This window comes from Gracilinanus agilis, chromosome 2 (genome assembly GCF_016433145.1).
Source record: "Gracilinanus agilis isolate LMUSP501 chromosome 2, AgileGrace, whole genome shotgun sequence".
NCBI classification, from domain to species: domain Eukaryota; kingdom Metazoa; phylum Chordata; class Mammalia; order Didelphimorphia; family Didelphidae; genus Gracilinanus; species Gracilinanus agilis.
This window is the reverse complement of record NC_058131.1, coordinates 380,557,424-380,584,836: the sequence shown is the minus strand read 5'-3', so window position 1 is coordinate 380,584,836 and position 27,413 is coordinate 380,557,424. Positions and strand designations below refer to the sequence as shown.

Genomic DNA, 27,413 nt, shown 5'->3' with positions numbered 1-27,413 from the left:
GAAGATTACTATGTAAGGGGAAGGAGGGGGCAAGTTGTAATGAGCTTTAAATGCCCAGCAAAAGGGTGTTTATTTTGTCCTAGAGGTGCAGAGAACCATTGGAGTTTATTGGAGAAGGCTGACATGATCAGACCTGCTATATAAGAAGGTCACTTAGGAAACTGGAAAGGAAACAGCCTTGAATCAGGGAGAACAAAGAGGAGGCTCTTGTAAAGTAGTCTAGGTGAAAAGTGTGAGGACCCTGCATTAGAGTGTGGCTTTGTAAATAGATAGTCAAAGAGGACATGTGAGAGATGCTGTTAGAAATTACAAGACAAGATTTGGCAACTGATTGTTAATATGGGTTTCAGTGAGAGTGAGGAGTCTATGAGAACACTAAAATTGCAAACCTGGAATACCAGAGAGATGTTGGCAGCCTTGAGAGTAATCAAGTAGTTTGAAAGAGAGCTATGTTTGGAAAGAAAGATACTGAGTTTCATTTTGAATATGTTAATTTGAAATATCCAATAAGCAGTAGGTGACATAAGAGTGGAGCATAAGAGAAAGACTAGAACTGAGACTATACATCTGGGAGTGTTTTGCATAGTTTTCTGCTTCCAACAGTTATTTAGTAGAGTCAGCACATTTTAAGAGTAAGTTCTTATTGGCTGCTTTTGTTTTTTTACTGTTGACTTGGAAACTTCCTCTTTACTGGTGAGGAACTTTGTATACCAATGCATTTTGACAACTTCTTTGCAACTTAACATTTTAAAGAGTTAACCCAGGGACACCTTGAGATTAAATGACTTGCCCATGGTTAAACAACTAGTATATGTCAGAAGCAAGAGTGAGGCTAACACTATACCAAGTTGTGATTTCTAAAAATCATGCATTTTAATCTAGTTAAATATTAGGCCTAAGAAGACATAAATAATAAATTTTAATACTGATATGAATAGATCATATGCATGTTTGTATATGCATATGTTACATATAAAATTATAATATAAAGTCACTACTCCTAGTATAAGGTCCTCATTACTTCTCATCCGTACTGTTACAAGAACTTGCCTGACTCAAGTCTCTTCCCTTTCCACTCTAAGCCATTCTCCACACTGCCCCTTAAGTGAGCTTCCTAAATGCAGGGCTGACCATTTCAACCTTCTCCAATAAATCCCACTGGCTCCCTACTATTTCTAGAATGAAGTATGTACATTAATATGTGTGTGTATCATATGTGTATCATGCTTATAAAATGCATTTATCTCTCAATGGTATATGGTAGCCATCAAATTTTTTAAAATAAATTTTTATTGGTATCCTTTGTTTTTATGTTACCCAAATTTTCCCCTACTTTTCTCCCCATCCCTAAGAGATAACCTTATAACAAACAATTTTTTAAAAGAAAAAGAAAAAATCAGCAAAACCAAATCAGTGCACCAAAAAATCCTAACATTATATACATTGTTACATACCCCTGGACCCTCCCCTCCTCTGCAGAGGAGTAGAAATAGGTACTTTTTTCATCTGTCCTTTGAGACCAGGCTTTTGTTCACTTTTATTGTTCTTTTTTTCCATTTACATTATTGTAGTCATTGTGTATATTGTTTTCTTAACACTGTTTATTTTTTTTTGCATTAGTTCATGAAAATCTTTCCATGCTTCTCTGTATTCATCACATTTATCATTTCTTAAAGCATAATAATATATCATGGCATTCATGTACCACAGTTTCTTTAACTATTCCGCAGTCAATGGACATCTACTTTGTTTCCAGTTCTTTGCTTCTACAAAAATTGTTACTATTAGTATTTTAATATATGTGGAAATTTTATTTTTATCATTGTTCTCTTTTGGGATATGTTTGTTATCAGTGGACTCCCTGGGTCAAAGGGTATAAACATATAATTCTAAATTACTTTCCAGAAAGATTATACTTATTCACAGCTCCAAAAATAATTTCTTAGTGTTCTTGTCTTTATACAACCAATCTAATATTGACTACTCCTATCTTTCATCATCTTTGCAAATTTCCTGGGTTTGTGTTGAAACCTCAAGATTCTGTTTATTTGCATTTCTCTTATTGGTGATTTGGAGCATTCTTTTATAGTTTGTTAATAGTTTGTAATTCTTTTGAAAACTGTTTGTTCATGTCCTTTGATCACTTATCTGTTAGGGAATGACTTTTGCCCTTCAGTTTTAACCACAAACAAAATATTTTTGGTGAGGATAGAAATGTGTAACTTCTTCCACACTAAATGACATAAACTTAAGTCCCTTCTCTTTTTTTTAAAATACTTTTACTCTTTGAAAAATGCCTAAATTATCAAAGCTCTATGAAAGTTGAAACTTGAGATTTATTATAGTAGGAAATTTGGAGCAATTTTACCGATAGAGTCCTTTGATTTCAAATCCCTAGAAATAAAAGGCAGCCAGAGATTACTTTTTTAAGCTATTAATTAATTGGGACAGTTGCTTTGAATCTCAATGATCAAAGGAAAAATGCCTTGTGAGACGAGCATAAGAATCAGTATTTCTTTAAAACAAACCAAAGATAATTATGGTGATTTCTGTGGCAAAAAAGTTACTATGGCTGTGACCACTATTCTAGGATAAAACTTTATAAAAAATACTGTGATATACTAAAGGGATCTTGTGGAGCAGATATAGTGTAAAAAAATAAATATTAAAAGCTTACTTCCTTACCTTCCAAATTTCAGAATATGTAGAAGCAGAAAGTTCTTACAGTCGAGCTCTTCAAACTTGCCCTGCCTGCTATCAAAAAGATAGATCTGTCCTGTTTTCGAACAGAGCTGCTGCAAGAATGAAACAGGTATGTGTTCTTCATTAGTCTCATCTTTTAACAAAAAATTATGGAACTGATGGAACTCTAATGTTACTTTTCTCTGAAAATTAGCCTGCCAGTCTAATTGCTTCCCTGAGTATGAATTACAGAAAGAAAAATATTTTTTAAAAGTTTAAGTCAGGGGCTCTTTGGTAACTCAGTAGATTGAGAGGCAGGCCCAGAGATGGGAGGTCCTGGGTTCAGATTTGACCTCAAATACTTCCTAGCAGTATGACCCTGTATAAGTCACTTAACCCCCCCATGGCCTATCCTCACTGCTCTTCTGCCTTGGAACCAATACACTGTATTGATTCTAAGACAGAAGGTAAAGATTTTTTTTATTGTTTGTTTGTTGTTGTTTTTTTTTTAATTAAGTCCACTTACTGTTACTGTGAAAATTTAACCTAGCCATCAAGACAACTTTGAATTTTAAAGCAAAGGATCTTAATTCTGAACCATAAACTCTCTGAAGCAATGGGTGGAGTCTTTCCATTAAACAGATTTCACTGGTTTCAGGAAAGATTAATTCAGTAGACTACTAGTCCTAATAAGAACACATGCCTCCGTAGTACAAAATAGATGTTATATGTACATTACAGCATGCCAGATTTCATTTACCAGGAATCGGAATCAAAATTAGAAGAAATATGGATCAGGTAACTTAAAGGAAAATATTCTGATGTTGTTTGAAGTTAGCTCTAAAATTCTCTAGAGAAATTCATTTGCTAATTGTGAGGTTCCTTTTAGGTAGATGAAGTTAATCCTAGTCAGAAGAAGATAAGAATCTGTGTGTTTGCTTACCCTTTCTGCTACATGATAGAATAAAATGTTTAATCATCATGAAATACAATTTTAGAAATCCACAAGAACAGAAACAATACATAAATTTGCCTTTGGGGATTTGAAAATTGTAAGTCTACAATTACTACAAAACCGCCATAGTTGGTTCCTTATAGTGGGAGGATTTATGGGCTCCTCAGGAATTTCATTCCTTGTGAGGAATACTAACAACTAGAACAGGGTTTCTCAAAAATTTTGGTGTCATGTGGACTCCTTTGGCAGTCTAATAAAACTGTGGAGCCTTTTTCAGAATAATTTTTTAATTCATAATTAATTGAAGCAAATCCTAAAGTTTCAATTAGAAGTTAATAAAAATAAAGACATTTTTTCCCACTGAAATTCATGAACTCCTCAAATCTATCCACATACCTGAAGATCTAAGGTTAAGAACCTTGGAAAAGGAAAAGAGCAATACCAACTAGAGCATCAAGAAAGGCTTTATGGGGGGGGGGGGCGGCTAAATGACTCCGTGGATTAAGATCCAGGCCTAGAGATGGAGGTCCTGGGTTCAAATTTGGCCTCAGGCACTTCCTACCTATGTGACCCTGGGCAAGTCACTTAACATCCTTTACCTAGCCCTTACTATTCTTCTGCCTTAGAACCAATACTATGTTTTGGTTCTAAGAGACAAGGTAAGGGTTATTTTAAAAAAAATTTTCTTTTAAAGACTCCCTGGTGTAATAGAAAGATTACTGGTTTAAGGATATTAGACTTGGAGTCATGAAACCTGAATTAACATCTCAGACCTGCTTTTTACTACCTCTGTGACCTAGGGCAAGTCACTTAACTTTTTTTTACTTGGGTTTGCTTATCTGTAAAATTAAGGGTTTTAATTAGGCAACTTCTGAGATCCCTTCCAGTTCTACATTTATGATCTCTTGTAGGAGTTATCACAGGACAAAGACTTAAAACTAAAGGGAGAGGCAAGAAGGGAGAGTGTATTTGAGGCAAAAAAAAAAATGTATAATGCTTCACAAATTTGCATCTCATAGAATGAATTCTCTCAGTGATAATTCAAATGGCATGATTATTTTTATAATTCCTCCTCTGAATTCTTAGATTGTTCTTCAAAAAGGCTTGTGCCAATTTATAATTCCACCAGTAATGTATGAGTGCATGTGTTTCTCCACATTGTCACCAGCATTTAATTTTGCCTTTTTAAAATTATTTTCCCAATTTAATAGGTATAAAGTGAGTACTTCAACTTTAATTTGATGTTAGAGGCAAATTGCTTAACTTTTCTGACCTTCAAATTCCTCATTTGTCAAAATGTAGATTTTGAACTAGATGACCCCAGTTTCCTTTCATATCTGAAAGTTTACTTATGAGTAAGGATCAAAAAGTGATTTAAGTCTAGATACTAGAATAGACCTGAGAAATTGTCCTCACTTGGGAAGAAGAAACATTGAGGAGAAAATGCACGTAAAAGAACAGTATGATTAGTGTTATTATATGACTATAATTTCATTTGATCAGGCTCCAAAGATAGAACAAGGTTCCCAATTACATATATGCTCAAGTGAGAATTATAGGGAAAAGTTTGATTGGGAACATTGTGTAATGAGATTATTTTTAGATAGTTTCTATGTAAAAAAGAATAATGTTAACTAAAGTATGATGTTGGTCAGTCTGGACTTAGATTTTAAAGCCAGATGGGTTGGTGATGTACTTTCTGATGTGTACCATTTGGTATGTGATTTTTTTTTTTAATCAACAAAAGTCTACCTTCTTCTTCCCTTCCATGTACCAGTAATAATTTATGATCACCTGTCTAGTTCAATGATTATCAATTCTCAAAGAAAAAAATTAGGGTACATAGTCGACCTAGGTGGACTATATCCTATTACCACAATTTATAAGAAAGAGTGGTATAAAAAGTAACATTTAGGAAAAATAAAATGGTGGGGAGGGAGGGCAGAAGGGTCATGTATCAGAAGAAAGAATTAATAGACAGACAATATAAATTACCCATTGATACCTATGGAATGTCAAAAATTTGAGTAAAACCTCCAATTCATTGGATAGATTTATATCTTCCACAAAAGACATAAACAGGAATTGCATGATATTAAGGTATAGATGAGCTGCTCTCTGAACAAGTAGGAAAAGTACTCGTATTGAAGAAATCACAGACTCATTGAAGTATAAAAACAATAAAGCAGATTTCATATTATTGGTTCTTTTGTTGTTCAAGTCACTGAAATTGGAAAAAGCATATTAAAGGTCTTTTTCATTTTAGGACAAGAAAGATGCTGCTATCAATGACTGTAGCAAAGGTATGATGATTTTTATCCTACTGAGTGTAAACACACAAAAACTGTTAGTACTCAAAGAAACAAATATAGAAACTCATACAAGGACTCTATCTGTTGGGTGAGAAAGAAAAGGGATATTGGTGTATAGAAATGATTAAGAAGAGGCTTTATATTTCAGGTAAAGACAATTTTGTTGAATAGTCATATTTATCTAATCAAGACATTTTTCTCCACCTGGTTTTCTTATTGGCATCTCAGATCAACACATTCAAAACTAGGTTTGTTATCTCTTTTCCCTGAAGCTATTTCTCTTCCTACTTCACCAGTCCTTCGTAGTCTGCCACCATTAGCTTATTCTCCCCCTTTCAAGACATTAGGATTAATTTGATGTATTCACTTTCCTTTACATTTTAATTACCAAATCCTGTTGATACTACTTCTGAAATATCTCTTACATCTGTCCTGTACTCCCTATTTATATTCATAGAATAGAATAGAATAGAATACGATAGAAGATCTGTAAGGGACTTTAATATCATCTTACCTACAAGTTCTTAAACTGGGGTCTGTGAATTTGGTTTTTTGCCTCTTTAATTGGCTTCTTTTGTATACAAATTCCATAGGTTTCATCAGATGGTCAGAATGGGTCCATGACACAAAAAAAAGGTTAAGAGCTAGGATTCTTAGTCCAACCTCCTCATTTTCTGGATGAGGAAAACTAAGACACAGGAAGTGAAGTTACTTACCTAAAGCAGCCTAGTTAGGAAATAGCAGAGCTGAGGTTTAAATCTAGATTCTTTGCCTCCAAATGTAGTGCTTTTTTTCATATGCCATGTCACTACTATCCTAAAATAGACCATAGTCACACCTGCTAACTGGGGGTATCCTTTAGGGCTCTGTCCTGGACCCTCTTTTCTTCTCTCTCTGTACCCTCACACTTGGAAATCTCATCAGTTCCCATAAATACAATTACCATCTCAGATCTCTTTTTCCATCCCTAGCCTCTCTCTCAACTTCTAGTCTTTTTCTTCTTCTTTTTTTATTATTTTAATAACAAATTTCCATATAACTTTTCCCAAAAGTATATGATCCAAATGGTCTCCCTCCCTTCTTTCCACCCCACTCTCAGAGCTGGCAAGCAATTTAATCTGGGTTATACATTTGATCACCAACATGCCTATAGGAAATCTGAAACTAGATGTCCTCTAAGTGGCTTAAACTCATTCTGCCCAAAATTGAACTCATCATCTTTCTCTCTAAAGCCCTTTTCTCTGTCTAATTTCCATATTATAGTGAAAAGGATCACCATCCTCCCAGTCACCTAAACTAGCAAGGAAGATGTTATTCTTAGCTCCTCATATTTCACCTCCCATATTCAGCCTGTTGCCAAGTCCTGTTCTTCCTTTGTGACATCTGTACACCCCTTTCTGTCTTCTGAGACTATCACCATCCTAGTGCAGGCCCACATCACCTTATATCTCAACTTTTGCAATAACCTCATGGTGAAGCTCTCTGCCTTATCTGCAAATTCCAGTTCAGCCTCCACTTAGCTCTCAGACATTTTCCTAAATTGCATATCTGACCATGCCTCTACCTTTCCTCAGTAAACTTCAACTACTCTTTATTCTCTTCAGAATTAAAAATAAAATTCTCTCAGCATTTCAACTTGTTTATAACCTTGCTCCTTCTTATTTTTCTTACACTTTACTACCTTTCATATACTTTGTTTACTAGCAATACTTGCCTTCTCTTGTTGTTCCTTTTACAAACATCTTCCAACACTGCCTTTTCAGTGGCAGTTTCCTTCAAGACTCAACAGAATTCCACCTTCTACAGAAAGCCTTTCTTATTCTGCCCAGTTCCTAGTGCTTTCCCTCTCAGCTTATTTTCCATTTATTCATATATCTTGTATGTACTTAATTATTTACAGGTTGTCTCCCAATTTGACTATGAGTTCTTTAAGCAGAGCCCATGTTTTTACTGCTTTTTGTGTTCCCATGCCTGATATTGTGCCTTGCTTAAAAGCTTGTTGATTTGTCTAATAAACAAAAACTTATAGTTTATTCTAGTGGCAGTAGAAATCACTAGTTTCTTGAGTAGGAAAATGACATCAAACTGTGCTTGTGGAAGATCACAAGATGAGGAGAAGCTAGGCAAAAGGTGATGGGGGCCTGAACTAAGGTAGGGGCAGGGGATTAAGAGAAGAGTTGTCAAATGATAAAAGATGTAAAGGTAAAAATGGCAGAATTTAGCTAGAATAAAAGTTGATGCTGAGTATACAAATCTGGAAGGATGGTAGTGCCTTCTGCAGAACTAGGAAGTTTAGAAGAGGGATAAGTTTGAGAGGAAAGATCATCTGTTTTGGATATGTTGAGTTTGAGATGTCTCCAGGACATCTGGTTTGAAATATCCAGTAGACATTTGGTAATGCAGAATTTTGATGCTCAGCAGAGAGACTTGGGCCTAGATATTTAAATATGGGAGTTGTCTGCATAGAGGTAATAATTAAATCCATGAGAGCCAATGATGTCACTAAGACATTGTAAAGAAAGAAGAATAGGAGGCCTAGTCCTGAGTTTGGGGAAATAACTACAATTGTGGGGCTTGATCTAGATGATCAAAGAAAACTAAGAAAGAATAATTAGAAAAAAGGAGAGCTACAAGAGTGTAGTGTCTCAAAAGCCCTGAGAAAAGAGAATATCTAGTATGAGCAGGTGGGCAACAGGATCAGATCCAGCAAAGATTTGGCAAGAAAACCATTTTAGTTGAATGATGAGATTGGAAATCAGATTTCAGTGCTTTAAGGAATGAAGACAGGAAATAGAGGCCACAGGTATACTTTGCATTTTCAAGAACTTTGGTTGAGAAGGGGAAGAGATATGAGGGAATCTGAGCTATAACTTGAGCACCTACTAAAGGGTTTTTGGTTTTTTTTTTAATGAGAAAGGAAACTTGGTCATGTTTGAAAGTAGTAGAAAATAAACCAATAGAGAGTAGTCAAAGATTAGAGAGGAAGAATAATTGAGGTTGTAATGTACTAGATAAGATAGGAGATACAGATAAGTAGACATAAAGTAATTTAAGACAGAAAAGAGCACTAGTACCTAAAAGGTTTCATTTGACTTGTCCTAAAAGATAAGTATAGCAAGAAGAAGAAATTAGAAAGGAGACTTTTCCAGTCATGGGAGATAGTTTATTCAAAGATACAGAAATGGAATGTAATATTGAATTCAGAGAACAACTAGTAGTCTAGTTTTGCTGAAGAAGTGGGACTGGTGAAATAAGTTTGGAAAGGTAGATTAGAAGCAGATTGTGAGAGTTTTCTTCTAAATACCTAGGGAGCCACTGAAGATTATTGAAAAGAGAATGATGTGTTGTGTGATTGAGAATTCAAAACTATTCTAGCTATAAATTATCATACAGTTTCTGCACATTATTCTTTGTTGGAGGAAGTATCACCTGAACAGCCTGTGTTGCTTGGAATTCAGGGAGGTCCCATTTAAAAGTATTTCACGGACTTCCTGTGGACATGTGGGGGACTTTGAAACTACATTTTCCATAATCCAATGGGTTTCCACATGATAACGTCAGACAACGGGAACCAACGTATAGCGCAGCTTAAATTCGGAGGTCGGGCTTGAGACGACCTCTTTGGCTACGTAGACAAGATGGGGACTGGCGGCATTTTTAAATAGCCAAGCGCATAGTCCGATTTATTCTATCAAAATAAAGTATTAATTTTCCTCATAATATCAGCCTTTATCATTTTTAAAAATAACATTTTGGCGACCACGACTCAAGATTCATGAGGACTGTTTTCTGGTGGTTTTTATTTAGGGTGTTTGGTATTTTCCTCATAGTGCCATAGCTCTCTCCCATTTTCTTAAAAATTTATTTATTTATTTATTTATTTGATTTTATTTGATTTAGGATATTTTTCCATGGTTACATGATTCATGTTCTTTCTCTCCCTTCCCCCTTCCAGAACCAACTAGCAATTCCACTGAGTTTTACATGTTCAAACCCTATTTCCACATTATTACTATTTGCAATAGAGTGAGCATTTAAAGTCAACATCCCCAGTCATATCCCTATCAAACCATGTGATCAATCATATGTTTTTCTTCTACATTTCTACTCCCACAGTTCTTTCTCTGGATGTGAATAATATTCTTTCTCATAAGTCCCTCAGAATTGTCCTGGATCATTACATTGCTGCTAATAGAGAAGTCCATTATGTTTGTGCCGCATTGTATCTGTCTCTGTGTACAATGTTCTCCTGGTTCTGCTCCTTTCGCTCTGTATCAATTCTTGGAGGTCATTCCAATTCACATGGAATTCCTCCAGTTCATTATTCCTTTTATCACAACAGTATCACATCACCAACAGATACCACAATTTGTTTAGCCATTCCCCAATTGAAAGACATTCCCTCATTTTCCAATTTTTTGTCACCACAAAGAGCACAGCTATAAATATTTTTGTACAAGTTTTTTTCCCTATGATTTCTTTGGGGTACAAACCCAGCAGCAGTATGGCTAGATCAAAGGGGCAGACAATATTTTAAAGCCCTTTGGGCATAATTCCAAATTGCCTTCCAGAATAGTTGGATCAATTCTCAACCCCACCAGCAATGCATTAATGTCCCAATTTTGCCACATCCTCTCCAACATTTATTACTTTCCATTGCTATCATATTGACCAATATGCTAGGTGTGAGGTGGTACCTCAGAGTTATTTTGATTTGCATTTCTCTAATTATGAGAGATTAAGAACACTTTCATGTGCTTATTAATAGTTTTGATTTCTTTATCTAAGAACTGTCTATTCATATCCCTTGCCCATTTATCAATTGGGGAATGGCTTGATTTTTTTTTTGTACAATTGATTTAGCTCCTTATAAATTTGAGTAATTAGACTTTTGTCAGAGGTTTTTGTAATAAAAAATTTTTCCCAAATTGTTGCTTCTCTTCTAATTTTGATTGCATGGATTTTGTTTGTATCAAAACTTTTTAATTTAATGTAATCAAAATGATTCATTTTACATTTTGTAATATTCTCTATCTCTTGCTTGTTCTTAAATTCTTTCCTTTCCCATAGATCATTTTCCACCATTTTAGTACACATTCCCGGCACACTTATATTACATACTGCCATTCGATCCATATTATCAAATATTTTAGTTCTCTTCTGAGTTTTTTTCAAACACTTACCATCACACCAACTAACCTGCTTTCAGAAAAGCCCAGATGTCAAGTCACAAAGGTTCTTTTGAAATTTCATTTGACTACCCTAATGACTGTCTTGCCTTTTCAACAAATTCAGTGACTAAAGTCATGTCTTACTTTTCCTCAAATCTACTATGATGCCAAAGGGTAGAGGATGTTTCCCGATTATTCCTATCCTATATATCTTGGGTTTACCATTTTCTTTATTTAGAATACTGTTCCTTACATTCACTTTCCTTCATATCTTTATTATCTTTATAAGTTTGCAGCTTCCTTCTAGTCTTTTAAGTGTCTGATATCTACAAATTAACTTCTACTTACTAATTATCTTATTTAGAATATATTCTTTCTTTATTCATTAAGGAGGAAGAAAAAAACCTCCAATTTTATGAGGATTTTTCATGTTGTATCACTTTTGTGTGAGAATTAGAGTTTCTAAATAGTCTAAATTAGAAAGCAGCCTGCTTTTCTCTCTTCCTTCCTGTGTAACCAAATGGGTAAAGAAATGCCTCAAGAGCTTGTGATTAGCAGGGTACAAAAGGAAACAGTTTAGCATTCGGTTATAGCAGTAGCACCAAGTATTGTCATCTTTGCCAGGAAATCAAGAGGAAAGAAAAGAATAGCAATAGGAGTGTGTTCTGGATTTTTCCTGGAGCTCTTTAAACCCATCTTCATCTACCAATGCTAAAATTATATCCACATTATATCCATAAACACCTCCCATTAGATATAAGTAAAATTAAAAACCCTAGAGTGTGTACTTCAAATAGCAATTCATTATTTCACTTGAGCTTCACAATAAAACTCCAGGAGGAAAGTAGTAATATTCTCATTTTGAAGATAAGGAAGAAGAAACTCAGAGATAAGTAATTTGTTCTAGTTCAAATAGCTGATAAATTGATCTGTAGGAAAGTAACAGTCTTTGACAAGAAAAATTCCACTTTATACCATTGGGTGGCAACATCAAAGAAGGAATCTGGAATCTAGCCTATACCAGATGTATACTTAATCCTAATAATAATAACTGCTTTCCTTTTTTCTCCAGCAATTGAATTAAATCCCAGTTATATCAGGGCAATATTGAGAAGAGCAGAATTATATGAGAAAACTGACAAACTAGATGAAGCCCTAGAAGATTACAAATCTGTTCTAGAAAAAGATCCATCAATATACCAAGCCGGAGAAGCTTGCATGGTAAGTACTTTTTAGATTTATAGAACTTATTCATGTTTTTTTCCTTTACTTCCTTTGTTATTACACATTTGTGTTACAAATCTTAGGCCCAGTTGGTTATATTTATAGCCTAATTTTGGTTGATATATCCATTGAAATCCAAGAGAGGACTACTTATGAAACATGAGCGTATACTCTAACTGTACAACTAATATTGTCTACTCTAAAAGCAGACTCCAAACCTACAACTATTCTTAGAGTAATTTAGTCTAATATTTCAAAGTCCTACATAGTACAGGTTACTTTATTTCACTTCCAACTTATTAGGAGGATTTTTTAAAATTCTCGACTCCCTATCTATCCCCAGCACTCTAGTCATTAAACCTCAGTAATCTTTTTAACACCTTCATCTGCCATACTCAGTCAGTTACTAAATTGATTTGTCCTTCAAAATGTCCTCCAGATTCATCGAGCTTTTCAGTTTACCAGTAGCACTACACTGTGACCAGGCTCTTGACATTTAATGCTTTAGTGTTCCAACACTAAAGATCCTGACTGGTCTCCTTGCCTCCATAGACTTTTGACTTGTATTTGGGCTTCCAGGTAAACATCTTGAACTGCAACTCACTCTTGATTTATTCATAGTAATGAAGAAAAGGCTAATACAGACAATTAAACTCCATAAACAATTCCAAACCAAAATAATAGTCTTATTTTCTATCAGCGCTATTATTGTTCCCTTCTTTCATCCCAAATTTTGAATATTAACCATATTGTCTTAAATTTGACCTGACAAAGTTTTTTTTAATAATGGCTACATATTATGAATACATTTATTATAATGCTTCCCACTGCAAAGATCTATAGTATGTAGCCAAACATTAAATCATAGAAAATATGTCCTAATTAATGGTCTTTGAGCATACATGTGGATAGGCTATTTGGTAGCTACATAATCTACAAAGCTACCCAATTAATTTTTCTTTTAATTTGTATCTTATTTGTAGTGAAATATTCATTTACGTCAATTTTTTGCCTAACTCTATTCTTCTCCCCTCCTTTATTCAATGAACCATACCTTATAACAAAGATTTGAGAAGAAGGGGAGAAAAAAGCAATTCAGGAAAACCAACCAGTGTATCTGACAATATTGCACATTCATAGAAGCCTATCTCTGCAAAGTACATAGGGTAGTACATTTCCTTTTCTCTGTACCTCATTGATTTTTCACTATGTGTTCTAGGGGATAATGATAAAGAAAGCCAAAGATTAAGAAGATGAAGCCCAGAAATTGTATTCTGTTTATTTATGTTGTGAGCATAATATTCTTGAGAAAAAGCAAAGCAATTTCCTAAACCACTATAAATTATTGATCCCTGTCTTTTCTAATATATGTGCTCATAAGATGTCAGTTTTCTTCAATAGTTTAAATTTGTTACTGACATACCTTATAAACTGTTATCTTGTTTGGAAAATCCATTTTGTTGTAAATAGAATCCTCTTCTTAGCTAATTGTCTTTTCAGTATTAAGGGAAATTAAACTGCCAGCACTTTAACCTAGTACTCGAAAATATGGAAAAATTGTCATTCAGTCAACAAGTATTTATTCTGTACTTTACTATGTGCCAGGCACTGTTCTAAGTTCTTAAAAGGGCACACAAAGAAGGGAAAAAATATGGTCTTTGCCCTCAAGGAGCTCATATTAAATCAGGGACACAATATGTCCACAGCTGTGTATGTACAGGATGTAAACAAGAGTAGATAGAAGTAGATTGAACATGGGTGTTTGGGGAAATGATGGTCTTTTTGACAGCAATAGGAAATTTGACAGAAGGAAGGATTGAGGGAAGAAATGATGAGTTCAGTTTTGGACATGATGAATTTGTGATGAATCCAATTTGAAATCAACAAGAATTTATTTAAGCACCTTCTATGTACCAGGCACTATGATAACCACTGGGGATACAAAGAAAAGTATATATAGTTCCTGCTCTCAAGGAGCTCCCAGTCTAATGTGGGAAACAACTTAAACAATGTGTATAAACAACACACTCACAAAATAAATCAAAGCTAATAAACCAAGGGACAACATTATCATTAATAGGGATCAGGAAAAGCTTCCTTCAGAAGGTGAGATTTGAACTGAGCCTTGAAGCCAGGAAGTGGAATTAAGAATGGAGAGAATGCCAGGTATGGGGCACAGCCCAAAAAAAGGATCATTTAGGAGGTGAAGTGTTCCTTGCTAGGAATGCAAAATGCAGGTGTTGCTGGATCCTAGAATTCTGTAGAAGAGAGTAAGGTGTAACAGGAATGGAAAGGTGAAGCAAAGGGTTTGATTTTATTCTGTAGATAATAAGGATCCACCAATGTTGATTGAATAAGAGGTGATGTGGTCAGACCTGTATTTTAGGAAGAGCAGGGAAGGATTTGAGACTGGGTGACTCACCAGAAGGCTAGTGCAATAATGGAAGATAAGACAAGTGCCTTGTACTAGGATGATGGCATTGTCAGAGAAGATAAGGAATCATACAGAAGAGATTGTAAAGATAAAATCAATAGGACTTTGCAACTAATTAATAAGTATGGGGAATTTGTGTAAGGAGACAAGAATGATATGTAGATTTCATGATTGAATTTTTTCTACAGTAATAGGATATTTGGCAGAGTAGAGTTATCTGGGGGAGGGAAGAAGGAGAGGTGGAGTTAATCAATTCAGATTTTACATGTTAATTTTAAAATGTTTATGGAACGTAGTCTTGAACATCCAGTTCAAGATGTCTAAAAATTATTTGGTGATATGAGACCAGAGGTCTAGAGAGAAACTATAGCTATATATTTAGATCTGGAAATCATCTGCATAGAGAAAGTTAGAAGACAGAAGGAATAAGAAAGGAAAAGGTTTAGGATGTAAGCAAGTTTGGTAATTATGGATCAGACATTCCAAAGAACACAGTGGAAGGGGTGGGAAAAATCTCAAGTAGGCCATTTAGTGGATAAAGTTGAGGGAGGTGGAGGAAGCAGACAGTTGGGGATGGCGAATATGATTTGTACTAAAGCAGTTTAGAATCACTGGAATGACAGTATAAGTAGTTATGCTAACCATTTATGAATGAGTCCAGGCTCAATGAGTTAGAAACTGGAGGGAGGTTCACTGAGGATGGATAATTAGACTTTCAAGGTCTAGCCTCATAGAAGGTTGGTAGTATTGTATCCCATTAGGTCTAAGAGACCCAGTGCACTACAGACAGATGTAGGCAAAGGTAAGGCCTGGACAAGTTTAGTCAGGAGGCAAGAATTGGTGAATCAAGGTGGATAGGACTTAGGGAAAGGCTTCTGGAACAGAGAAAAGGTCTCTGGAGCAAAAATACCAGAAAACTAGATCCAGGCTTACACATATAAAGATAAAAAATGATAAAGGCTGATATATATATATAAATTAGTATTTTAATATAAGCCATGCTGATAGATAAAGTCATTAGACCACGTGCTTATAAGAATTCAAAACTGCCGCCCCAGCCATTATTGTTACCTCTCTTCCTGAGTCTACTGTCCAAGAGGGCCACTCCCTCCTAACCCAGGAGATTTAAACTGTTCTCTGCGTGGAGACGTAGGCGTCCCCACGCCCAAAGAAACGGAACCAGAAACCCGTTGGACCATGGGAAATGTAGTTGGATAATTTCCACATGTCCATAGAAAATACATATATATACTTAAAGATGGCATCTCCCAAATTTCATTTTTACACACAGGGCTCTCTGGGAAGAGAGACAAAGACCAGGAAGCAAGTGACCTCAATCTGGAGCAATTAGAATTGTATTCAGTAACATAATCCTTTACAAATAATGTTAGATGTGACTTTCAGATTTCTGATTCTAAGTCTATATTTATATGAGTTTTTGAGAGAAAATCATACTCAGGATTTTCATTTTTAATGGAAAATCAGGTTAATATGGGTTACTACATTTAGACCTTTGTGAGGAATTGAGAGTCCAAAAGACGCTTACTAGTGAACATATGTGTATGTTCACTAGTTTTTTATATATATATATATATATATGTATATATATATGTATATGTATGTATGTGTGTATATATATATATATATATGAATATGAATAAAAGGTCATATAATAATAAAGTTCCTAAACATATCAAGAAGCTACATAGTGATGTGGCCAGTGTTAGGGTTTTTCATGCTCTCTGTTGAACAAAAACTCTTTAAGGAATGTCTTTATTTTAATAAAGACTAACAAGCACATAACTTGCCTGGAGTGTAGTCATCATCATCATCAATCTGGGTTGAATTGCCAGCCAACCTCCAGAGTAGCTAATGTACTCTTGCTCCCCCACCCGCCTGCTCCCAATCTTGTTTTTTGCTTTTGATTTGTAAACATCCAGCCCTATGTGCATCATTAATTCCCATCTGTGATATCTTATTATGCTTCATGCTGCTTCTCTCAGATGGTGCCAGGGTAAAATAAAAACACCAGCCTGGTCACTGTCATTGTCCCGTATGCACAATTTTGCAGAGCGTGATAAATAGCAATTGTATCCTTAAATCTTTGGATATATAACAATTTACTTAAAAGTGAATGAAAGGAATCGGCAACTAGAGCAAAAAAAAAATGTTACAATATCCATGAAAAAATTAAATGAGGCAGGAAGATAGCAATGAGATCTTCTTGGACCTTGTAAGAATCATCTGCATATATGGCCATTCAGTCAATTTTTTATCAGCCTTTTTGTAGGATAGTATGTATTTACATAGCATTAGTCCATCACATTTAGGTGATTTTTCTCTAAAGTTTAATTTTTTCTTCCATTATAAACAGATGACATATCCTTTGAATACGTAAAATAGATGGATTAGATAGCCATTCCATATTGAGTATGGATATAGGAATGTATAGAAGTTCCCAAACATTTTCCAAAAAAATTAAATTCTCAGCTATTCAGGGCCCACACATGCTTAAGCTTTTTGTTTTGTTTTAATTTTTTTGCTAGAATTTATTTCCAGGTATCTCAGTCCCTTCCTCTCCCTCCCTGCACCAAAGAAGGATCCTCTAACAAACAGATATGTATGTATAGATTATGTCTTTTGTGTTTCCATTTTTCAGTTCATTCTCTGGATGTGAACATTCACATATCTATAAATATTAAATCCATAGCTGTATAATGTTCTCTTGGTTCTACTTGTTTTACTCTTCATTATGTCATGTTCTTTCCAAGTTTTTTTTAAATTAATCTGCTCATCATTTCTTACAGCTCAGTAGTATTATATCACAATCATATACCACAGTTTGTTTGGCCATTCCCAAGTTGATAGACATGCCCTCAATTTCCAATTCTTTGCCACCACAAAGAGAACTTGCTATAAATAGTTTGAGACATATACGTTATTTTCCTGATCTCCTTGGAAAACAACCTCAGCAATCATATTGCTCTGGGTCTAAGGGTATATATGCAGTTTTATAACACTATGGGTGTAATTCCAAATTGCTCTCCAAAATCGTTGGATCATTTCAGTTCTACTGGCAGTGTATTAGTGTCCCCATTTTTCCACATCCCCTGCCACATTTGTCATTTTGCCCTTCGGTCATTTTTGCCCCATCTGATGGAAGTGAGATGAATCCTCAGAGGTGTTTTGTTTTGCATTCCTCTGCCTAGTAGTGAATTAGAGCATTTTTTTCATATACCTATATATGACTTCAGATTTCACCTGAAGACTTCATATTTTTTTTTCATTTGTCAGTTAAGGGTTGGTATATGTTCATATAAATTCGACAAAGTTCCCTATATAATTTAGAAATGCAACTTCTATCAATAGACTATGAAAATATTTTCCCAATTTTTTGCTTTCCTTCTAATCTTGGCAGCATTTGTTTTATTTGTACAAAAACTTTTCAATTTAACGTACTCAAAATGATCTGTTTTAAATCTCAGTGTCTTCCATTGCTTATTTACTCATAAATTCTTTCCCTATCCTTAAACCTGATTGATAATATGTTCCCTCCTTTTCTAATTTGCTTATGATAGCTCCTTTTATGTCTAGATCATGTGTCCTTTTTGATCGTATCTTAGTGAATGGTGTAATGGTCTATACCTAATTTCTGCCAAACTACTTTCTAGTCATCCCAGCAATTTTTACCAGTTATTTCTTATCCCAATTACTTGCATCTATACTTTTGTCAGATACAAAGTTGCTATGATACTTTAGTACCATTTGTTGTGTCTGTTCTGTTTCAGTGATTTACCTTTCTATTTCTTAGCCAGTACCAGATAGTTTTGATAATTACTGCTTTATAATACAGTTTAAAATTTAGTCCTGCTAGACCTCCTTCCTTTACATTTTTTTTTCATTAAGTCTTTTGATACTCTTGATTTTTGTTCTTCCAAATGAATTTTTTTTCCTAGTGCAACAAGAATAACTTTTTAGCAATTGATTGGACACGCTAAATTTTGAGACCAAAAAACTAGAACTTAGAGTACCAAAACCTGAATTTATGTACCATTTGTGAATAAACACTTAAAATGAATAAAAACTGAACTCAAAGTTAACGAAGCTTAATTCAAGACCCAGTACAATCCCAAAAGACATAGTTTTACATGACAACATAAAAAGATGCTAATTTTTTAAGCTGCCAAGCGAGAGGTTTGACCTTGTGTTTAACAAGTGTCATGTATGAGCCACATTTATAACTTACCTCCTAAAATTAATCTTTTTTCCCCATTTTGAAAGTTTGGAGTTTGTTTTGTTTTAATCATGATTCTTATACTATTTAAACAAAAATTTTGAAAAGCAGTATGGCATAGTAGATGGAGAACCAACTCAATCAGAAAGTCCTGGGTTAAGGTCTTATCTCTGACACATACTGATTCTGTGACCCTTGGCACTTAGCAGCTTGATGCCCCTGACCAGAGGTCTGAGACATAAGGCCCACAGCACTATGGAGTGTGACTCCAAATGAGATTGAAATGTAATTGGAAATACTAATCAAATACATAGAAATATATTAAAACATAGATAAGATTGCATTTTAAAACTAAGTTAATATATGTGGCCTGCAGGGGTCCATATGTATAGATTAGTGGCCCCCATTACATGAATGAAATCAAATTAAATAAAAAGCCAGTTAGGACATTATTCTTGACAGTAAGTCTAAAATTGTCCTTTTTTTGCATCTTTCTACCCCATTGCTCCTTTTTTTTTCCCCTTTAAACTCTTACCTTCTGTCTTAATATCAGTTCTAAGATAAAAGAGTAACAAGAGTTAAGCAATAGAGTTAAGTGACTTGTCCAGGGTCACATAGCTAGGATGTGTCTGTAGCCAGGTGTGAACTCAGGACATTCCATCTCTAGGTCTGGCACTCTTCTGTGCTACCTAGTTGCCCCTTTTTTCCCTTGTTTTCCTTACCTCCTCCCTGCTCCACCCCCCAGCCCCATTGCTCTTTGTTCTTCATTCTGAAACCAGACAGAACAAGTTCTTTTCATTGGAATATGGCAGCACTCCATATACCTAAAAAGACAGCTATTTTTCCCCCAGAGTCTTCTCCATGCTAAACATCCCTAATTACTTCAGTCAGTCTGATTAATGTGATTTGTCCCTTCTTCACCACCCTGGTTATTCTCCTCTGGGTGACAATAACTTGATTAATATCTTTCCTAAACCTCCTCCAAGAACTAAACATAATACTTCACATATGAAGTACGGTTGACCCTCACTATATCACGATTCACTTATCACAGCTTCACTGTATCACGAGATTTTAGAAAATATATATATTCTGTGTCATGGAGTTTTTGTTATTGCGGGATTTTGTAGATGAATACTGTACTGTACACAATGGAAATGCATTACACCCCTTCTGCTTGTGCAAGTTTGCCAACATGAAAGTGTACATGCACACTATTAGTTGAAGGAATGAAAGGTGACCAACTACAGCACTGTGTTCTGTATCCTGAGTGCCGATTGACTTAGTGACTGTAGCATCAGTCTGTTTGCTCTCCTGCACTGTCCCCATACATTCAGCATCTCTTCTTGTCCACTTCACATCATAGTGTTGCTCTGTGGTGTTGTTTTTGTGAAGTTTTCATAAAAGTTTGATTTATTTCAAGCCCTATGCCACCCAAATGTTCTGCTCCTTCTAAGGCTTCTGGCAGTGAACCAAGCACCAGAGGAAGATACTTACCATCAAAGAGTAATAAAATAAATGTAGCACCACTACTTTGTGGATTTTCACCTATTATGGGGGTCTCTGGAATGTAACTCCTGCAGTAGGTGAGGGATCACTGAATTGGATTCACTAGGACAGAATACAATAGGACTCCCATATCCTTATTCCTGGAAGCTGTGCTTCTTTTAATAGAGACTAAGATAGCATTTGTTTTTTTGGTAGCCATATCACACTATTTATTCATACTGTGAATCATAATGAACTTCCTGTCCACTAAAACTAAACTGCTATCTAACCATATTTCTTTCAGTTTTAATTGTGAAGTCTATTTTTTGAACCTAAGTTCACTACATTATACTTATCCCTGTTGTAGAGTAAAGGAGTATGGTTATTTATTTCAACCCAGTTTTCTAGCCTATCAAACTTTTTGGATCTGAATGCTTTCATAGTGTTACTTAATTATCTTTCCCAGCTTTGTATCATACATAGATTTGATAAGCATGCTATCTATATCTTTTTCCCCCAAGTTAGAAATAAAAATATTAAAATCACCAGACTGAAGACACATCACTAGAGCACTGTACTGGAAATCTCTTGCATGACATGAAATCTCTTGTTTGACATGCAAACATTAATGACTACTCTTAAGTCCAATCATTCAGCCAATTTTGAATTCATATAATTATACTCTTGTATTCCCTACATCTCTTAATCTTTTACACAAAAACAGCATGATATGTTTTTCTTGGATGCTTCCACTAAATAAGGGAATAATTGTTTTTCAGGTACCTAGTTAGTATGTGCCAGGCATTCTGCTAAGCACTTTACAAATATCTCATTTGATCACCACTATTATGTTGGGGAAATAGATGCTATTATTAGCCTCATTTTACTGTTGTGGAACCTGAAACAAGTTAAGTGACTTGCTTAGGGTCATATAGTGACCAAGGCCAAATTTTTTACCTCTTTTCCTAACTCCAGGCCGGTTCCCCATTATCTCTGTCCAAAAAAGAAAGAAATGAGAGTGGTCTGCAACTGTTCTTGTTAGAGCCATGCTGGTTCTTTGCAATTATCTCTTCTTTTTCTATATAGTGACTAAACTTCTCTTTAATAATCTGTTCTAGAGTTTTCCCAAGAATCAGTCAAGCTCACTATTATTTTTCATCTCTTCTGCTTTAGACTTTTGCCTTTTCCCAGTCTTGTGTGCTCTTTCTCTCTCCAGTTTTTCAAATGTCAATTGACAATGGCTAACTAATCACATCTGCCAGTTATTTCAGACTCTGAGGATTCAGGGTTAAAGGTACACCCAAAAGGAATTTGCAGAAGATATTTTGAGTATGTATTCAGTTCCAGAGTTTTTGAAAGCCCTGCACATTAATGAGCACTAAATAATATTTCACACAAAAGGACTGTCCTAACAGATAAGAAAAGATTGGTTATTGACGTAGGAGTCACATCAGAATCAGCTGTCTTTGTGTGATCAGACCATGAATTAGTTATAACAAAGGCTGTGTTCCGCACTGACTGAGAAAAAAAAGTTAAAAATGAGAAGAATATACTACATATAGTTGCAACAGCATTTGTCTTACATCTCCATATAAACCACTGATACTGAAAAATGGGAAATGGAGAAAAACAAAGATATTGCCCTTCATGATTACTATTTTCTGATATAAAGTAATGCCACAGCTAGGCCACAAGAGCCCAGGCACCTCCTTGGTCAACAAGTTCATATCCCTTCAGTGAGCAGAGAGTGTGGCAAAAGATGATGAGCAATATCATCTCATGAAACAGAAGCCATTGGAAGTGAAGAGGGCAGAAAACTTGGCAGCTCAGCCACATCCTCAAGAGAATTTGTAGATAAAAGTGGGAAAAGGGCAATGTATAGATGTCAAATATAATAGCTATGTTAACATTTCAGTAATAATCTGTTTCATCATCTGTGGTAATGGGGTTACCTCATTTGAGCTCTTAACACCTCAATTCCCCCTCCCTCTCTTACTCTTTTTTTAGTGTCTTCATTTTCTTTTAAAAATAAATTTCCACATAAATTTTCCAAAGTTACACAATTCATGTTGTCTCCCTCCCTTCTTCCCTTTACACTCTCAAAGCTGACAAACAATTCAATCTGAGTTGTATATGTATTATCACGCAAAACATTTCCATATTACTCGTTTTTATAAGGGAATAATCTTATAGAAGCAAAACCCCAAATAAGCAAGTGATAAATCATATCATTTATACTCCCAGCAGTTCTTTCTCTGGAAGTGGATAGCTTTCTTTTTTCATAAGTCCCTCAGAATTGTCCTGGATCATTGTATTGCTGTTAGTAGCAAAGTCTGTCACGTTTGATCATTCCACAATATTTCAGTTACTATGTATAATGTTCTCCTGGTTCTGTTTATTTCAGTCTGCATCAATTCACATAGATTTTTCCAGTTCCCTCTGAGGTCATCCTATTCATCATTTCCTTATAGCACAATAATATTTCATTACCATCATATACCACATTTTGTTCAGGTGTTCCCCAATTGAGGGATGTCCCTTTAGTTTCCAATTCTTTGCTACCACAAAAAGTGCAGCTATAAGTATTTTTGTACAAACAGGTCTTTTTCCATTTTTTTTTCATTTCTTTGGGATACAGACCTACTAGTGGTATTGCTGAATCAAAACATATCCTCTCTTACACTAAATAGGGTATATGGAGTAGAAATGGAACTTAAGAGATGGTTGAGAATAAAAGTATATGGACCAGGGGGCAGCTGGGTAGCTCAGTGGAGTGAGAGTCAGGCCTAGAGACAGGAGGTCCTAGGTTCAAACCCTACCTTAGCCACTTCCCAGCTGTGTGACCCTGGGCAAGTCACTTGACCCCCATTGCCCACCCTTACAATCTTCCACCTATGAGACAATACACCGAAGTACAAGGGTTTAAAAAAAAAAAAAAGTATATGGACCAGACTCAGAATAGAGAGAGACACAAATCTATTTTGAGGGCAGCACAAATCTTGAAAGCATTGAGAGAGAGACAGAGACAGAGAGACAGAGAGAGATGTTTTGTTTTTAATTATCGATAATATTACTGCAAAGGAAAATCATGTTAACTGAGAGGATATCAGTAACAACTTTCCTGTATTCCTACTTTTTCATTGTTAACAAAACCTTTAGGGAGATGATCTGCACGTGTATTGAAAATATTTTTAATAAAAATAGAAGAAACTAACAGACTTTTGATTTTTTTTTAATACATATCTCACATCATTACAGTTAGAGAGAACTAAAAGTTACAGAAAAAATGTTCCCAATCACTTACTGATTATTAAAAAGTGTTTGACTTAGTAGAATAAAAAGAATAGCCTTACTAATGCATTGCTGGTGGAGTTGTGAATTGATCCAACCATTCTGGAAGGCAATTTGGAATTATGCCCAAAGGGCTTTAAAAGACTGCCTGCCCTTTGATCCATCCATACCATGACTGAGTTTGTACCCCAAAGAGATAACATGGAAAAATACTTGTACAAAAATATTTATAGCTGTGCTCTTTGTGATTGCAAAAAATTGGAAAATGAGGGGATGCCCTTCAATTGGGGAATGGCTGAACAAATTGTGGTGTCTGATGGTGATGGAATACTATTGTGATAAAAAGAATAATAAACTGGAAGAATTCCATGTGAACTGGAAAGACCATGAACTGATGCAGAGCAAAAGGAGCAGAGCCAGGAAAACATTGTACACAGACAGATACACTGTGGCACAATCAAATGTAACAGACTTTTCTATTAGTAGCAGTGCAATGATCCAGGACAACACCAAGGGACCTATGAGAAAGAATGCTATCCACATTCAGAGAAAGAACTGTGGGAGCGAAACACAGAAGGAAAGCCTATGATTAATCACGTGGTTTGATGGAAATGTGATTCAGGCTTTGTCTTTAAAAGAACATTCTATTACAGATATGAATAATATGGAAAAAGGTTTTAAACAATGATACATGTATAACCCAATGGAATGGCTTGTCAGCTCCAGGAGGAGGGGAGGGAAAGATTATGAATCTTGTAACCATGGGAAAATATTCTAAATAAATTTAAATTTAAAAAAAGAATTGCCCTAAAATTATCCTCTTATATGGAAAAGATAGTTATAGACTTTTCACATGGATCATACCAGTGTTTGTGAGGAGAAATTTAATACATAAGTTTTAACCTGATCATGATGATTATGCTTCAGTAGCATCTCATATATCTATTTGTCAAGGCTACAAATAGTTCCTCAAAAAATCTTGTGCCTTTCGTATAAAATTTAAAACCAAAATGTGCCCTCTTCTGCCCCTCCTTTTTAGGGTTCCACATGATGGGAGCAATAATATGCCTACTCAAAGCCTAATTTCTTTAAGATTCCTTTAGGAAAAAATCAAATTGTACTCTATAACTAATATATCAGGCAGTTTGTAAAAGAGAAGAATTTATATGTGGAAAAAAACTATTTGCTGAAAAAGAAAGAAGTAGTCTCCAAGAAAAAAAGAATTAATATAGCCCTCTGGAATTATAAGTTGTGCTGTACCTATAGTATCATTGCAACTCAGGTACTAAATAAACTTTATATAGTGGCGTCTTTATGCAAGAGACTAGGCAATTTTTATTTACTAATCTGTGTACACAGTGTAGCATCCCAAGAGAATGTGAACTCCTTGAAAGTAGAAATTGTTTCTTTAAATAGTGCCTCACAAGGGGGCAGCTGGGTGACTCAGTGGATTGAGAGCCAGGCCCAGAGACGGGAGGTCCTGGGTTCAAATGTGACCTCAGACACTTCCCAAGCTGTGTGACCCTGGGCAACTCACTTGACCACCATTGCCTAGCCCTTACCACTCTTCTGCCTTGGAACCAATACACAGTATTGATCCCAAGACAGAAGGTAAGGGTTTAAAAAAAAATAGTGCCTCACATATTGGTACATAGTAAATGCTTACAGATTGATTTGATTGAATTATTAAAGCCTTCCTTGAACTTCCATGTATACTCTTTCTCCCCAGAGGAGAGAGTTTCTCCATGAAAAAAAAAAAAGATGTCTTCTTATATAATATTCTTAGGATATTTTTCTAGTATTTGGGTGTTTATTTTATTCTAATCCCTACAGATTTATTTGGCATTCTTAAATATTGTTTTTATTTTTTAAAACTGTAGCACAGTCTAGTCTGTACTAATTTAGTTTGATTCAATAAAAGAAAGGGACAAAGGCAGTACTTCATTTTTTTAGAGTTTTGTTACACTTCAAAGAGCCATTTCATTGGTATGGATTCCCCAGTGTGAACTGTAAACCCCCTGCACTTTAGCAAAAGGTCTTTGTGAATTGCTATGGCCAAAAAAATTTCTATCCCAAGTTTACTTTAAAGGTAAACCTGTGAATTCTGGCTGCTCTTATAGGACCCTCAAGAACTGAGACTCCTCAATACAATTAGATATTAAAAATAAGACCTTAAAAAGGGCCAGCCTGCATGATGTAACAATATAAATAACTGGGCTTATAAGGAAGGAAGACTTGAATTTGAGTCTTCCCTCTGACAGAGTCTGGTCGTGGATGTCACCCTGGGCCAATCAGCACCCTGGCAGCTCTAATGACTGGTATCCACAGAATTGCCCTTGTGCTTTAGTAGAAAGAATTTCCTCACCATAAGTATATGAGCCCTATTGCATAAAGCACAAGTCTAGTCCAAAAAAAAAAAAATGGAACTTCAGGAAGGAGTATTCCAAACAAGAACATTTTGGCCATTTGATTGGCATTCATCTTTTAGTACAAGACTTCTAGAAGGTGAGCCTCACCAGCACCACCATCCCCTTTTATTACAACCTATTTCTCTGCCCACATTGCCAAGCAAGACATAAATTTACTGTCTTCTTTACTAGATATCCTTTGGAAACACAAAAACCGATATTCTTTCTCTGTGGAAATACTGGTTGAGTAGACATCAGGGAGAACAAAAGTATTTATTATTTATGATGAGTATGTTTTATATACAATTGGAGCTGAATTGATTTCCATTTTAGCACATGTTTACTACAGTCATTTTTATTTGACCTCTTAAATTCTTTTTTGTGGATTACCCTGTTTATGGGAAATACCCAGCATATTTGTAGATTTTAAGCAGTAGTTTTGAAACCTGAAAATCAAGCTGTTACACCTTTCTTAAAGGTAACATGGTGTTTGCTTTGTTTGTTTTTTGGCTCCCAAATCACTGTTTTCAAAGTAAACCAACCAAAAACTATAACTATAAGAAATACGTTTTTATTGTCCCTCTCTCCTCTTCTCCCTCAGAGATTACCTAAGCAAATTGAAGAACGGAATGAAAAACTAAAGGCAGAGATGTTAGGTAAGTGCATTCTTTCTCTCTAGGGGAAGCTGTTGTTCTGAGGGAATAGCTATTTATAATAAATTCAGTATAGTTACTGCAACAGTAACTTGGAGGCAATTTACTCTTATTTTATTTCAAGGAAGAGATTTTCTGGTGGGTCTCACACAAGCTACAATTAAATGAAATCCTATCTTGTTTTGAAAATTACCATAGACTAGGTATGATAACTGATATGGTTTGTTACTAGCCTAAACATGAGGGGAAAGAGCACTATTTGGGATCCCAAGACCTTGGCAGAGTATTATCTCTGTCTCTGGGCACATTTTTTTGAATAGACCAAATACAGGAAGGCCTTTTAGATAGCTGCAAAGAAAATCTGACTAACTCCATTGTCAGTGCTAGGTGGCATCAAAATTTCCATCTGTCCTGGGCAATAGAAATCCTCAAGGAGAAATACTTTTTTCCTCTCTTAGCAGATTTTGCAGGTTTCAGCTATCTACGGTGTTAATCTTTCAGTCTAAATTCTCTTGGTTGCTTTCATCTGGTACTTAATTCTCAAAAGATTTAAAGGCTATG

General features: G+C 35.3%; 1 protein-coding gene across 1 annotated transcript in view; it reads left to right on the top strand.

Annotated features, from left to right (window-relative positions):
• TTC1 (tetratricopeptide repeat domain 1) overlaps positions 1-27,413 on the top strand; it is a 53,498-nt gene that overhangs the window by 17,045 nt on the left and 9,040 nt on the right. The window contains exons 4-7 of the mRNA XM_044664460.1: positions 2,700-2,812; positions 5,904-5,940; positions 12,193-12,341; positions 26,801-26,855. Coding sequence (XP_044520395.1) covers positions 2,700-2,812; positions 5,904-5,940; positions 12,193-12,341; positions 26,801-26,855 — 354 coding nt within the window. The remainder of the gene's footprint in view (positions 1-2,699; positions 2,813-5,903; positions 5,941-12,192; positions 12,342-26,800; positions 26,856-27,413) is intronic.